At 42.0% G+C, this 16838-nt stretch overlaps 1 protein-coding gene across 1 annotated transcript in view; it reads right to left on the bottom strand.

Annotated features, from left to right (window-relative positions):
• Positions 1-782: 782 nt before the first annotated feature.
• ZNF646 (zinc finger protein 646) overlaps positions 783-16838 on the bottom strand; it is a 30504-nt gene continuing 14448 nt past the window's right edge. The window contains exon 2 of the mRNA XM_082260811.1: positions 783-8583. Within this exon, the coding sequence (XP_082116937.1) occupies positions 1434-8402 (6969 nt within the window). The 5' untranslated portion in view covers positions 8403-8583 and the 3' untranslated portion in view covers positions 783-1433. The remainder of the gene's footprint in view (positions 8584-16838) is intronic.

The following is a 16838-nucleotide window of genomic DNA, read 5'->3' as shown; positions in this document are numbered from 1 at the left end:
AACTACCAGCACTGCAGCAAGGCATACCCTACCTACAACATGCTTTAGCATGCATTACAGCTCATTGATTTTGATTGGGCCTAAATGAAGGGAAAATTAAAAATATGGAAATTGGTTGGAGAGTAATTATCCATCAAAGACAAATAATGACACAGTCCCCTGAGAATAAAAATGGCAAAAGTAAACCAAGTCTTACAGGTGGACCCTGTGGATGAGATGGATGGGGATTTTAGTTTGCTCAAGAGTATCAATTCGATAAAATACAGATTCTAAAAATATAAATTTTATTGAAGGAAAGATAGTAAAAACATCATACACACTTTTGAGAAAGCCTGGATCCTGAGGAAGCCCAAAGTGTGGGTAAAACGCGTCGATCCATCGCATTACAGGATGTGCTGCAATATAACTTCTAGATACTGTATTCTCGTATAATGAGGTTTTTACTATCTTGCCTTCAATAAAATGTATATTTTTAGAATCTGTATTTTATCTAATACTCTTGGGCACACTAAAATCCGCATCCACCTTTTCCACAGGGTCCACCTGTAAGACTTGGTTTACTTTTGCAGAAAAATAAAAAATATTTAATGCATTTGGTTGCACTGTGGAACATGTGCAATCTATAGAGGCAGTTGGGTAGCTTTTAAAATGAATGGCACTGCAATGAATATCACTGTGCTTGGTGCACTACCAAACATTAGCACAACTTTTAAGGTGTAAAATGGGCCCTTATAAAGAAACAGACTCATTAGCAAAAAAAACAAAAAGAAGTCAAGACAGAGGATTTTCCAAATAAGTTTATCTGCCCACACTGTCAGTTTTGCAGGTTCTCAGAACCCTGTACAATATAAATTATTAAAACCAGACCGCTGCACAGTGCTGTAGACATTGGCTGGGCAATTTGTAAACCCGTTTTGAAGCAACATGCGTTGCCCTATGATGTACCCCTCCAACCCTAGTCGCTCAGACTTGAGTCCCAGTCAACATTGTTCTTTTATCCTCCCCTAGAGGGGTGCAGAGAAAGAAATAACCTAACTACAAAGCAAGTGTGATTTACAACATCACGTTGCAGTAACGAGACACCTTGGTGTCAAATGTTTCATTAAAGCACCATTTTTTTTTTTCCACAGAAGTGCATCAGTTAAGTGAAGGTTGATCCTTCATTGTCTTTTTTGTTTCAAAAGAAAAAGAAAAAGAAAAAAAGGCATGTAATGTGGGAACAAGCTGTATCACTTTGTTCCTTTTTGAAGGTGACTTTGCATGACAATTCATTATTCAGTTATTTACATGAGGATATCCTTAGAAGTGTTAATGGCACACACCAGAGGTTCCTGAAACAAGAATAAGAATCCTTGGAAAGATCAGTTTTAGGAAACGAAGAGGAAGAGATAATTTACTCATACATACAAGGGCCGTGCCCTCCACTGCTGTGCTCATGTCACTTCAACCATTAAGTTGGACATTGGCTGAGGCTCTAGAACGTCATTATCTGGGCTATTATGTGTTAGTTGGGGATGTTCAAAACTGGAACAACTTAAAGCTTCTTCTTGCTCATGGATCTTGCGATGGGCTGCAAGGTGACCTGCAATACGAAAGGCTTTTCCACAGTCTTTGCAAGGGAATTTGTGAATACGGAGGTGGTTATTGTAGGCCATCAGGTTAAAGAATTCCTTGAGGCAGTTGGGGCACTTGTAGACACCAGTTCTATGGGTTTTTTTATGGTTAAATAGACTACTGGCATGGCGGTAGGACCGATCACACTGGTTACACTTGTATTTCCGTTCTTGGGTGGGTGGGAAATCCTGAGTTTTCTCCACCTTGCAAATGTCTGATGTGTTTTCACGAATGTTTGTTTCTTCATCAGATGGCACTGCTGGAGAGGAAGACCGGAAGGTATGCGATTTTTTGTGTGTCCTTTGATGGTGCCTAAGTGTCAGTTTGCTGCTAAATTCACGACTGCAAATTGGGCAACGGAAGGGCCCTACACCGTTGTGAACTCTGATGTGACAGACCAGTTTTTGGGAAGACCGAAATGCCTTTCCACATTCCACACACTGAAATTTCTTCTTAACTGCGTGAGTGCGGAGATGGTTTTTTATGGCCATAGGGTTGAAAAATTGCTTGTTGCATAATGAACACTTATAAAGTCCTTTCTTGTGAGTGTTCTTGTGGTTAAGAAGGCTTCCAGCATGGCGATAGGTGCGACCACATATGTCACAACCATATGGCCGCTCTGAATCCCCTTTTGAGAACGTGTTTTTTCCTAGTTCTTCATTGCCAGAGTTTGGAATTTTAATGAGGCTTTCACTACAAGTATGTTTTCTTAACTCATCACTGCTGGAAAATAAAACCCCACAAGCTATGCAAACTGGATCTTTTGTGGATAGTGCGTTGTTACCAATATAACTGCGCTGCTTTCTTGAATTTCTGGAAACGGGGCTACTGGATTTCCTGGATTTCTTACGAAATCCAGTGGACTTTTCAGCCTGATGATCATCAACAGTACTTGCTTTTCGTTCTGCGGGTGGTTGGGAGCTAGATTGGGACTCATCTTGTGCATGAACAAACAGGTGCCTGGTTAGTTGTCTCTTCCACTTAAAGTTCTTTCCGCACTGCAAACAATGATGCCTTTTTGCTTCATAATGATTGCGTTCATGGTTCTTCAAGGCCATGAGATTAGAATAAATTCTGTGACAAATGGAACAACAGTACTGACCCATCTTGTGGCTTTTCTTGTGGTTAAACAAACTTCCTGCATGTCTGTATGACCTCCCACATTGTTCGCACCGGTAAGGTCGGGAATCTGGATCCAGTTCGTTTTTCACTGAAGAATCGGAGCTCTTCTTACCAGAGCAATCAGCTCGATCTAAAGTAATGTCTCCACAAAGCGTTGTGATCTTACGCTGCTGTGTTTGAGCAAATTTTCTACATCTTGTGCTCAGACGTTTGCGTCGACCTGACTTCCTTACTGCAGCCCTTTGCCAGTGTAATCTTTGGTGAGTGTCCAACTGTTTACGAAGCCGAAAGGCTTTGCCGCAATCCAGGCACTTGTGTCTTTTTAACTCAAAGTGGATGCGGTTGTGATTCTTCATGGCCATGAGGTTGAAGAAGCGCTTCTGACAAATAGAACAGCGGAAAACCCCAGTTTTGTGTGTCTGTTTATGGTTAATTAGGCTTCCTGCATGTCTGTAACTCCTGCCGCAGACTTCACAACGAAAGGGACGCTGATAAAATCCACTCTTATCCTCATTATGACTTGAAATAGCCAGCGATGGAATTTCATCTTTGGCTTTTATTGTCTCTTCTGAAGGTCTAGCTAACTCAAGTACACTATTTTCACAGTTACCAGCAATACGTAGTGATAAGGATTTAACCCCAAAGAAAGTTTTGCCAGTGAATTCTTGAGTTTGAAATGGTTTCTCATCTACATCGGATGTGTTCTCAGCTTTGAGAGGTGTGCTCGTCACTGGGTACTTCCTGGATAGTTTAGCATGGTTTGCTGGAGTGTGGAAGTTAATTTGCGTATTGGAATGATCTAAGCAGGAATTATCTATGGATAAAGTGTCTATGCATGGTTTAAAGTCACTCGGGAGGACATCAGAGACAGAAGGATTTAGTAAAGGAGCACTAGGGGAAACATTCAAATGCCCTTCTTCAGTGCTGCATGGAGAGTCATGAGGATCTGAAGCATTAGGTTCATGTTGACTGTTCACCGTTACATGCTGCTTACACTCTGGATGGTGCCTCAAGTGGTTAATGTAAGCTGCCATGTTTGAATACTGTTTAGAACATGCTACACATTGGAAATTGCCGACTAAATGAGTCTTTTTATGATTTACTAAACTTCCACCATATCTATAGCTCTTCCCACACCGATCACAAGTATAAGGTCGGTTTTCTTGGCTTTCCTCATTTTTGGCAGTTTCGTCAGAAGTCTCCTCTTCCTTCACTGTTGGACTTTGTTGAAGATCGTTATCTTGATTATCTGCATCACTGTTAATGTTTTCATTTGCCAAACATTTCTCTTCGGTGGCATGACTCAAGCCATCAGCCTGTAATCCCTCTAGGTCATCGTAGGTTTGGCCATAGTAGCCACCCTCATTCTGCATAGGACCTGAACTAGCCAGAGATGGAATTTTATCTTCTTCAGCATTTGTCTCTTCTGAGTGACCTACGACCTCTATTCCGTTGCTTTTTTCACAATTACCAGCAATATGTAGTGATAATGATTTAACCCCAAAGGAAGTTTTACCAGCGATTTCACAACCTAGAAATAATTTATCATTTACAGACTGACATGTGCTACCACCTTCAGGAGGTGAACTTGTTACAGTGTCCCTTTTCTTTTCACCTTGTCCTGAACATCTCTTCCTGGATAGTTTAGAATGGTTCGCTGGAAGTTGGAAGTTCATTTGAGTATTGGAATGATCTAAGCAGGAATTATCTGTGGATAAAGTGTCTATACATGGTTTAAAGTCACTTGGGAGAACAGCAGAAACATTGAGTAAAGGAGCTCTAGAGGAAAAGTTTGAATTCCCCCCTTCTCTAATAGTGTATGGAGAGTCATAAAGATCTGAAGCATTAGGTTCATGTTGACTGTTCCCTGCTACATGCTGCTTACACTCTGGATGGTGCCTCAAGTGGTTAATGTAAGCTGCCATGTTCGGATACTGTTTAGAACATGCTACACATTGGAAATTGCCAACTAAATGAGTCTTTTTATGGTTTACTAAACTTCCGCCATGTCTATAGCTCTTTCCACACTGATCACAAGTATAAGGTCGGTTTTCTTGGCTTTCCTCGTGCTTAGGTGTTTCATCAGATATCTCCTCTTCCTTTGCTGGTATCTGTTGGAAATTGTGATCTTGATTATCTGCAGAACTGTTAATGCTTTCATTTGTCAAAGGCTTTACTTCAGCACCGTGACTCAAGCTATGGGACTGTAAGCTCTCTAGGTCATCATACGTTTGGCCACAGTAACCACATATATGGGAAAGCTGGGAACCACCATCTGGAGCTTCAATGTGCTCAGCCTCCTCCAGTTCACTCTTTATTCTTCTCAACAACTCCCTCTCTGCAGAATCCATAGGGAAGGAAAATTCTGGCTCCTTTCCCTCTGGATCAAGGACAGAAAGTGACTCCTCCTTCACTTGCTTTTCATGTGCAACCTGGTGTTGGTGAAAGTCTACTTCATTGGAGAAAATCAAACCGCAGTGGCCACAGTCATAACAATTGTCAAAAGGTTGCTGGTCTTGCACAGTTTCATTCTCCTCTGTCCCATGGGAATGGTCTTGTACAACATTCCTGAGAGGAAGAGGCTTTGTGTGTGACTGAAAATGTTCCCTAAGTGCTGGAAGGTTAGGATACTCTTTAGGACAAAAAGAACACTGATAGATGCCAATTTGATGGGTAAGTTTATGGTTATTTAATTCTTCAATACTTGCGTAAACTTCCCCACATTCTATGCATGTATAATCAATATGATTACTATAGTCTTCTGACATGTTCAGCTCCGTTTCTCCATGACTCTCAGCCACATGGGTATCAGAGTTATTAGATTGTTCCCTTTCAGAATCGCTAACATTTTCATCCTCTCCTGTATTGGATACCTTCTGTTCCCATGGATCTCCCTCTAGAGCCATATGCACCATTTGATGTGCAACAAGATCATCTTCACTATGAAAGATCTCCTCACAATTAACGCAACCAAAGAAGTTCTTAGCACCTGGATGGGAGTAACAGAGATCAGGATAGAGAAACCTAGAACCGTCATGCATTTCCCCAGGCTGGCTCTTTTTACCTTTGTGGTGAATTCTTATGTGATTTTTTAAGGCAGCCATGTTATGTACATGCCTGGAACAATAAGGGCACATATAGTCACCAGTTTGGTGGGTTCGTTTGTGGTTGATTAGGCTCCCTGAATGCCTGTAAGACTTGTCGCAAAGGTCACATTCATATACCCGCCTACCTTGATATTCTGAGGCGTCAAGAACCTTTACTGGAGATTCCGGTTTCTCTATGGTTTTATAAGCATTCAGAGGATCAGTCAACAGTTGTTCCTCTTTTTTAAGGTCTACAGGTGGTTCTGTAGAGCAAGAAACCTGTGTTGAGCTTTGACACATCTGACTGTGACACTGAAAACTCTCCGTACAGTCAAAGGATTTACCACAGGAGCAGGAGATTTGTGTCAAAGTTTCTTCAACAGCTGTATCATTATCATCTGTTTGGGGGGACACATTCTCATTTAATTTTATTGAATTTGCAAGAGAGCGGATAGTCTTATTTTGCAAAAATCTGGGCCTACCACGAAGATACTGATGACCCCGTCTGGATAGGATTCCCCTACGGCCTGCATATGAACGACTATGAAAACGGAGGTGGTTTCTAAGGGCCATCAGATTAGAGTATTGCTTTGGGCAGAGAGAACATGGATATATCCCTGTCTTATGTGTGAGCCTATGGTTTATCAAGCTGCTTTTGTGCCGGTATGTCCTTCCACAAGGTTCACACTTATAGGGCCTATCCTCTGGTGATTTATCATGCTCTTCTAATTGAGAAGATTCTTCTTTAAAGACAGTCTGATCTACTGCAAGCTGTTCAAAGTCACCAGATGGATCCTGGTTTTTAGCACCATCGTCTTGTGGCGTTCCTTCATGCGGGGTAGCTGAGGTCTCCTCATCTGTCCACTGATGTAGGGTTTGCTGTTGAGCAAGATCTTCCATCTCTGACTTCACAGGGTTTGGTAAACTATGACCAGAGGGGTCACTGTTACTTTGGGATACTTCAGTATATTCATGCCAGTAAGTGCCTGATCCAAGAGCCTCCTCCATGTTTTGTGTATCGCTATAGGTTTCTTTTATTGCTTCCTCTTGATGGATGGCTTGATGTTGCAAAAAATCACTCTCATTGGTTAAATATTCACCACAGATTCTACACTGGAAAGGGTCTTCTAGATTCTGGGAGAGATCAGATATGTTAGCTGAATAAACATAATTATCCTCCAACTTCCTCCCTGCTCTAGACTTAAAGTGCGCTCGGAAATGGTTATTTAAGGCAGCAACATTGAACATCTGCTTAGAGCACAGGGGACAACTATACACCCCTGTTTGATGAGTTTTTTTGTGATTTATGAGACTTCCAGCATGTCTGTAAGTCTTTCCGCACTCTTGGCACCTAAAGGGTCTATTTTCCGAATCTCCAGGCTTGCCCTCTTCGAGGGTTTCATCGTATTGTTGCTGCTCAGACTGTTGACAAGTTTCCTCCTCTGATGTAAAGGTTGAATTATGATCCACTGTATTCTCTTCCACTATCATACTGTCCTTGCTCGAACTCTGTAGAACCTGTTCTGAACAGACTGAATCAGGATGAAGCTCATCTTGGAGTTTTTGAGTTGGTGAAGGTAACATTTCTGTATTTTCCTCATAATTACTGCTCTCAGAAACCTGTGATATGGCAGGCAGATCCTCATGTTTGAGTTCGGTATCACTTGCGTGCAATATATCACTTTGTAGTGTATCTGTATATCCTAACATGGGACCGCCAATTTTTGCAGAATATCGAGGTGATTTGCACCTTTGTCGAGCTCTGGAGTCTGAATGAAGGCGGCAATGGTTTTTCATGGCCATGAGGTTGGAGAATTCCTTAAAGCAAATTGCACACTGGTACAAACCCACCATATGGCTCTGCCTATGGTTTGCAAGACTGCCTGGATGTTTATAAGCTTTCTCACACTGATTACATTTGTAACGATATTCTTCTGTGTGGTCATTGGGTGCTTGTTCTTCGCTAGTTTCCTCCATGGACCCCTGTTGAGTTACAGCATCATCCTTTGCAACTTCTTCTGCAGATGTATTTCCGTCTTGATAATACTTTGGAACAACTTGAGAAAAGTCTCCTGGCACCATGGATTCAGCAATATAGTTTTCTAAGTTACTAATTAAATTGCTACTATCCACAAGGATAGGAGCTTGCACATCAACTATGTGGTTTCTTGCTAAACTTTCTGCACTAGAGACTGAGGAGAAGCCATGTGAAGACCTTCGATGGTTGTAAAGCTGCTGAGACATACGGAATGCCTCTCCACACTGATCACACTTGAAACGCTTGTCCTCCGAGTGTGTGCGCAAGTGACTTTTCAAGCCCATAGGGTTAGAAAACTCCTTCTGGCAGATGAGGCAAGTGTAGAGGCCAATCTGGTGAGTTTTCTTATGGTTTACTAAGCTTCCCGCATGCCGATAACTCTTGTCACACTGATTGCATTTGTACGGTCTCCCTTCTTTATGGCTTTCCTGTGTAGTGTTCAGCTCTGCTGGGCTAGAGAACAAGTTGGAGCACTGGTCAGTGTCCAGAGCTCTGCCCAAAGTCATCGTAGCTTGGTTGGCCTCGAAACTTTCTTCCTCCATGCTTGATCTGGAACGGGCTAGGCTTTTCAAAACATGAATTCTCTATCCGTCACCCGAAAACTCAGGCATGGGATTGAACAGGCTTGACTTCCAGCTTGTGTGGCATCTTACAGTAAAGTATACATCTGGGGTTCACTTCCACAGCCAGGTCCATTATAGTCGTAGTTTCTTCCCATCAAACCTGTAAAACACATTTCAAAGTCACAATTAAAATCGGTTCAAAAAAAAAAAAAAAATTGTAAAATTCTTCTCTTACTGTATAGTGATACCACAAGCTTGAAAATGTGTTCTGCATTATCGAAAGACAAATATATATATATATATATATATTAGATGAAAACATACTGTATACATTGAAAAGAATGCCCCCAACTAAACATTAAAGAATTAAAGAGCTCACATCTGGAATTATTCTGCTGGGGTTTACGTAAAAGAGGAATGTATAGGGAAGAGAAGAAGTTCGGTTGCACGTGAAGGAAAAAAACCGAAGCCAACAATTTTTTTTTTTTTTTGTAAATCTGCCTACTCAACAATTTATTGCAATTAAAACAGACACAGGGCCAGTTCACACCATAGAAACGCAGTCTGGATGCGTTCCAGATGATTTTCTGTATGCGTGTTTTTGATGCAGTCCAGTGCATTTTTTCTCCCTCTTTTTTCTTAACCTTAACCACTTTAGCCCCGGAAGATTTTACCCCCTTCCTGACCAGGGCCTATTTTGCGATTCGGCACTGCGTGACTTTAACGGACAATTGCGCGGTCGTGCGACGCTGTACCTAAATGAATTTGACGTCCTTTTTTTCCCACAAACAGAGCTTTCTTTTGGTGGTATTTGATCACCTGTGTGATTTTTTGATCATGCGCTATAAACAAAAAAAGAGCGTCAATTTTGCAAAAATAACAATATTTTTCAAATTTTTTTTTATATGAAATTCCCCCCCAAAAAAATGTAAAAATCAAAATTTTTTAACATTTTCGGCCAATTTGTTTTATGCTACATAGGTTTGGTAAAAAAAAAAAAAAAAAAAAAAAAAAAAAAAAAAAAAAAAAAAAAAAAGCGTATTTTGATTGGTTTGCGCAAAAGTGATCGCGTTTACTAACAAAGGGAAAGATTGTAATTTTTTTTTTTAGCGCGTAATGGCGGCGATCTGCGATTTTTTTTGCGGTACTGCGACATTGCAGCGGACAGATCGGACCCTTGACTGACATTTTTTACACTTTTTGGGTTACCAGTGACATTACTACAGTAATCAGTGCTATACATATGCACTGTTACTGTAAAATTACACTGGCAGTGAAGGGGTTAACTTTTTTGAGAGGGAGGGGCTATGTGTGTCCCTAGGGGCGTGATTCTAACTGTGATTGGCTGTGGCTTGAGATGTATGAACAGTGATCAACAGTCCTACATAGTAGAACCGTATGATCATCATTCATACACCGGGGAGAATGACAGGCAGCTTGTTTACATTAGCCGACTGCCTTTCTCCCTCTCCACCGACAATCGCGAGTGACTGACGGACGAGGACGATCGGGTCCGCCGGTCACACGCGCGGGGGGGGGGGGGGGGTCCGTGACCGCGCGGGATCGTGCCTCCGGCGGCGGGCGCTCGCTCCTGAGACCCTCACAGGCTAGCGACGTAAACCTACGTCGCTCTGCCTGTGAGGGGCTGACTGCCGACGTAAATATACTGTGAGCAGTCGGCAAGAGGTTAAAGGACATGTGCGTTCCAGTGCATTCTTGATGCTTTTTACAGCGTTCCAGTACAGTCCAGTGAAGAAAAAAAATGCAGCATGTTCTACTTTTTCTTTTTTTGGAACTGGAAGGCATTGAAACTGCAACTGCCAGTCTGAACTATGCCATTAGAAACCATGTAACTTACTTTCCATACATTTTTGATGCAGAGAAAAAGAAAAAAAAAAAAAAAACACAACACGCACTGGACTGCATGTGGTGAGAACCGGCCCACAGAGAGAAAAAAGGAAAGAACACAATGTCACCCACGCAGGGGAGTAAGGCAGACTATTAGAATAAAATCGGAATACAGCATCCTAGGTGATAAACAATAAATGTTACAGTATAGCCTAACGAAGGTTGCATGAGATAGCATGTGAAGCTCAGTTCAGTAGTGGAAAAAAAAAATGCTCCAGGGATGACCTCGCCAGAGGTAGGCACTTTAGTTACCGCACAATAGAGAACATCAAAGGTAACCCAGATAACTATGCAGTGGAAGGTTCCTTCAACCATCCCGACCAAACCCATTCATACTTAGTAGGGCAACCCCTGTTGGTGTAAGTATCCTTATCTAATGGCAGATCATTGGTGATCAGTTGCTTCCAATAAGAGATAGATGGAGGGGCCTGTTTTCTCCAGTGAAGCGTTATGGCCTTCCTGGCATGAAATAAAATTCTCTCTGCTACTCTTGGAATGAGATGTTCCACTAGCCCAAGTAGGCAAACTTCAGTAGTCACAGGGAGAGGAGTTGGCACCACAGAACTGATGGTATCAAAAACCTCCTTTCAATACCTGGCAATTACAGGACATGTCCAGAAAATGTGGGAAAAATCTCCTGGGACTTGTTTACATCTCCAGAACTCCTCAGATTGGGACTGGTTCATTTTATGAAGTCTGGATGGGGTGAAATAAGCTCTATGCATGTCTCCACTGACTGCCCACATAAGGGAACGGGTCTCCACCTACCCCCAATGGAGGGGGGCATGTCTCCACTGACCACCCACATAAGGGAACATGTCTTCACTTACCACTAATGTGGGGGGTAGGCACATCTCCACTGACTGCCCAAATAAGGGAACAGGTCTCCACTGACCACCAATGTGGAGAGAGGCATGTCTCCACTGACTGCCAATGTTGGGGTAGGTATATCTCCATTGACTGCCCACATAAGGGAACAGTTCTCCACTGACCACCAGTGTGGAGAGAGGCATGTCTCCATTGACCGCCAATGTGGGGGTAGGCATGTCTCCACTTACTACCCACATAAGGGTACAAGTCTCCACTGACCGCCAACGTGGGGGTAGGCATGTCTCCACTTACTACCCACATAAGGGTACAAGTCTCCATTGACCACCAATGTGGGGGTAGGCATGTCTCCACTTACTGCCCACATAAGGGAACAGTTCTCCACTGACCACCAGTGTGGAGAGAGGCATGTCTCCACTGACTGCCAATGTTGAGGTAGGTATATCTCCATTGACTGCCCACATAAGGGTACAAGTCTCCACTGACCGCCAACATGGGGGTAGGCATGTCTCCACTTACTACCCACATAAGGGTACAAGTCTCCATTGACCACCAGTGTAAGAAAGCACATTTTCCATGCCAACCAACTTGAAAGAGCATGTCTTTATGGATCGTCACTGAACAGAGGACACATCTCCACTGAATGATAATGTAAGAGAGCATTCCTCCACTGACTGCCATCCTGAGGGAGCATGGCTTCACTGACCGCAAGCATAAAAAGGATAGATTTCCAGTAATGGCCAAAGCAAGGGAGCACATCTCCACTGACCATCAACAGAACAAGGCAGGTCTTCTTCTCCGACTGCCAAGGTAACAGGGCACATCTTTACAAACCACCAACATAGGGAGGCATGTCTCCACTGACTGCCAACTGAAAGGAGCACACCTTCACTGACCACCAACATAAGGGGGCACCAAGAATTTCCCTGTCGTTTCTATGCTGGCTAATATTTGTTGCAAAAACCAAGCAAGGTTTCACATTAACCAACTCAATACTGGACACTTTCACCCCTTCCTGCCCAGGCCAATGTTCAGATTTCAGCGCTGTCGCACTTTGAATGACAATTACCCAGTCATGCAACACTGTACCCAATTTACCTTTTTAGCATTTTTTGAGACAGAGCTTTATTTTAGTGATATTGAATCACCACTGGGGTTATCTTTTGCTAAACAAAAAAAGATCAAACATTTTGAACAAAACAACCCCCACATTTTTCTAAATGTCTGTTAGAATATTTATTTCTTCATTAAATTTGGGCCAAACTGTATTCTGCTACATTCTGTGGCAAAAATAAATAGTGTATATTATTTAGTCTGTAGGAAAGTTATAGAATCCACATACTATGGTATCTGTAGTTGAGTCTTCAACTAGAAATGCAATATCCGTAACTACCACAACCTGAGGTATGCCAAAGTCGTGCTGGTCAGTATACCTAAAAGAGGGTATACTCTTATGCCTCGTACACACGCATCAATAGTTGGCCGTGAATTTTCGGCCAACGTCCGATCGGCCGATTTTCAGCTTGTTAGTAAGATGCTTTCGACAACCGACTCCGACTTTTCGGCCGAACAAAATCTGGTGTGCAGGCTATAAAATTTTTGTTGGCCGTCACCACAACGGCCGATTTTCCGTCAGTCGGTACAGATTTCGGCAGACAAAAATCTGATGAGCAAGACTGGGCATGCTCAGAGAAGAAAAAACACACGGAAAGTAAACCAGAACATGACATCACTTCTGAAGTTGGTTTTTGTTGGCCGAGAAAATTTAGTTGCAGTCTAGAGCACATTTCAACCAACACAACAACACTGGACAAAAGGCGGCCGATCGGTCGGCCAACTAGCGATGCGTGTGTACGAGGCATAAGTATACAGGTGTCTGAAAATAGAAAACGGGGGGGGGGGGGGGGATTCGGGTGTGAGAGAACCAGAAGGAAACAAACCGACATGTGCCTACCGGAGGAGGAGGAGGAATATATACCCCCCAGGCTCCTCCTACAAATACAGGCTGGCCAAAGGCCCGCCTTCATACATATCTGAAAATTGATCAATCCTGATGTTCTGACGGCCTTGTTTCGAGGATCTCCTTTCTTGAGGCCTTAAAATGCCAGGACAGTACAAATACCCCCCAAAAGGACCCATTTTTAGAAAGTAGACAGTCTGAAATATATTGAGGCATGGTGAGTTTTTTGAAGTTGTAATTTTTTGGAAAGTTAAAAAATTTATAGAATATTTCCCCCCCCCCCCCCCCCCACTCAAGGCACGCGACTGGGGTGATATCAGGATGTCATGACGTCCACCCAGGATGGGAGAGCTCCCACTTGGTCGTCATTTGTCTATAGGCCGGGCGGGAAGCAGGTAAGGAAATTAAATTTATTTCTCCTTAAACTAAGTGCCATATCCAAAATCTACCGATTGTGCTAATGCACAGTTACATTGCCTTGATAAAGTATTCACACCCCCCCTTGACATTTTCCACATTTTTTTGGTCACGTTACAACCAAAAAAAAAAAATGTATTTTATTGGGATTTTATGTGATAGACCGACACATAATTGTGAAGTGAAAGGAAAATGATGAATGGTTTTCAAAAGTTTTTACAAATATGTGAAAAGTGTGTCGTGCATTTGTATTCACCCCCTTTAAGCTGGATACACACTATCCAACTTTTGTGGTTAGATTTCCTTCAGATTTACCTTTTCTATGTAGTGCAAGGGTCTGCCCGATTTCATACAAATTGAAAGTGTTTAGATTTGACCTCATATTATCTGGTTTTGGTAAGTCTAAAGGAAAAAGTCTTCAGAAAATCTTATAGTGTGTATGGCCCATTACTCCAATACCCCTAACTAAAATCTAGTAGACCACCTAATTAGTAAATAGAGTCCACCTGTGTATAATTTAATCTCAGTATAAACACAGCTGTTCTGTGAAGCCCTTAGCTTTGTTAGAGAACCTTAGTGAACAAACAGCATCATGAAGACCAAGGAACACACCAGACAGGTCAGGGATAAAGTTGTGGAGAAGTTTAAAGCCGTGTTACGTTTAAAAAAATATCTCAAGCTTTGAACATCTCACGGAGCGCTGTTCAATCCGTCATCGGAAAATGGAAAGAGTATGGCACAGCTGCAACCCTACCAAGACATGGCCGTCCACCTAAACTGACCGGCCGGGCAAGGAGAGCATTCATCAGAGAAGCAGCCAAGAGGCCCATGGGAAGTCTGGAGAAGCTGCAGAGATCCACAGCTTAGGTAGGAGACTCTGTTCACAGGACAACTATTAGTCGTGCGCTCCACAAATCTGCCCTTTATGGAAGAGTGAGAAGAAGAAAGCCATTGGTGAAAGAAAGCCATAAGAAGTCCTGTTTGCAGTTTACGAGAAGCCATGTGGGGGACACAGCAAACATGTAGAAGAAGGAGCTCTGGTCAGATGAGACCAAAATTGAATTTTTCAGCCTAAAAGCAAAACGCTATGTGTGGGGGAAAACTAACACTGCACATCACCCTGAACACACCATCCCTACTGTGAAACATGGTGGTGGCAGAATCATGTTGTGGGGATGCTTTTCTTCAGCAGGGACAGGGAAGCTGGTCAGAGTTGATGGGAAGATGGATGGAGCCAAATACAGGGCAATCTTGGAAGAAAACCTGTTAGAGACTGTATAAGACTTTAGACTGCGGCGGAGGTTCACCTTCCAGCAGGACAACGACCCGAAACATCCAGCCAGAGCTACAATGGAATGGTTCAGATCAAAACATATTCATATTTGTAAAACATTTTGAAAACCATTTATCATTTTCCTTCCACTTCACAATTATGTGCCACTTTGTGTCGGTCTATCACATAAAATCCCAATGAAATACATTTCTGTTTTTGGTAGCAACATGAAAAAAATTAAAATTTCAAAGGGTATGAATCCTTTTTCAAGGCACTGTAGCTGTAGAGAGATATAGATATAATATTTTTTATTGAAAAAAAAAAAACAAAAAAAAATTTTTTATATATTTATTATATATATATATATATATATATATATATATATATATATATATATATATATATATATATATACACACATATACACATACATACATACATATACACACACATATATATATATATATATATATATATATATAGCTTTTTTTCAGGGGGAACGCAGTTCCGGCACCTCCAGAACTTAATGTATGTAATGACAAAGGGGTGCAGGGGTGTGCTACAGTGTCTATTGATGCTGGGGGGAATCTATTTTGCTAGAGGGGATATATTTTTGCAGGGAGGTTATTATTGCTGCTGGGGGACCTATTCTCTCTGGAAGGGATCTATTTTTGCAGGGGGAGGTCTATTGTGGCTGGTGGGGGATCTATGGTTGCTTGGGTTGGTCTTATGTTGCTGGGGGTCAATTGTTGCTGGGAGGGATCTACTGTTGAGGGAGAAGTATATTAATGCTGTCTGTGGTGAGATCTGTTGTTGCTGCCTAGGGTCTTTTGTTGCTGGGGATATATTTTGATGCGGGTGACCCATTGTTGCTGGGGAGATCTTTTGTTGCTGGGGTGGGGTCTATTGTTGGCTGCAGGGGATCTATTTTACTGCTTTTATTGTTCTCATTATCAATTTCCATACAAATATGTATTCTCTAAGAGGTGGGCAGGGGCTGGAACCAAGGAACGGTAGTCGGAGTTAAGTAGGGGCGGAGACAAGGGGTAACTCTGAAAGGGGGAGTTCCTGCACCTACTCTCTGAGAAAAAAAGCCATATATATATATATATATATATATATATATATATATATATATATATATATATATATATATATATATATATATATATATATATATATATATATATATATATATATATATATATATATATACACAATTTATTTCTTTTTAATGAAAAAAAATATATTTGGAATGGAATGATGCTTCTTGGAGTTCCAAATGAGTTTGGCATCACTCCACTAATATATCAGCACAATGTAAAAACACTTACTATGCATTTGTAAGATCATAAAGCACTCTTCAGCGGTATAGGCTTCTGTGATTGGGGGGGGGGTGTATTATAGACAAGGAGCGTGCAGCTTGTCAATGGCTTTGCCCGCCCTCTTGTTTACATCTCCTAAGCTAGTAAAAACATATCACCTACCCGAGACCGACACACCCAAAGTATACAATAGAAGAATACAGCTGCCACATTCCTGGTCTACAGACGTTGCGCTGTACCAATGGTAATTATCTTCAAGACTTGGCATGTAGGAGGAATGATAACCTATCACTGAGGCATCCAATGGGCAGCAGAAGACAGGAGTCACTTTTACGAGGAGGCTAAATGGAAAATCAACTGATTGGGTCAGCCCGCCCAGTGATATTTCAATTTTAGTAGACGCTGGAATTTCAATTTTCATGCATTTTTTTTTCCCCCCCCTGGATTAAAAAGCCATTCAGGTATTTTTATGTTTAATCATATTTGTCCCATTGGAGAGATCACCCTTCACTTCCAGAGGAATCTTTCCAAAGTGAAGGGAAACGTCCTCTCAAGCCGGCCATTGATGGTTCAAAAGTTGTCCGGTTCAGCAGAGGCTGGGTAAATTTCGATCCATGTATGGGCAGGCTGTCGCTTGCCAAAAACAATAATACGGGGGGGGGGGGGGGGGTCGTCAGCTCCTTTGCAATAGCAATAATGTAAAA

This window comes from Pelophylax lessonae (genome assembly GCF_965119305.1).
Source record: "Pelophylax lessonae genome assembly, chromosome: 6".
Taxonomy (NCBI): domain Eukaryota; kingdom Metazoa; phylum Chordata; class Amphibia; order Anura; family Ranidae; genus Pelophylax; species Pelophylax lessonae.
Note: the sequence above shows the minus strand (reverse complement) of the source record. Positions and strands in the feature narration are given on the sequence as shown.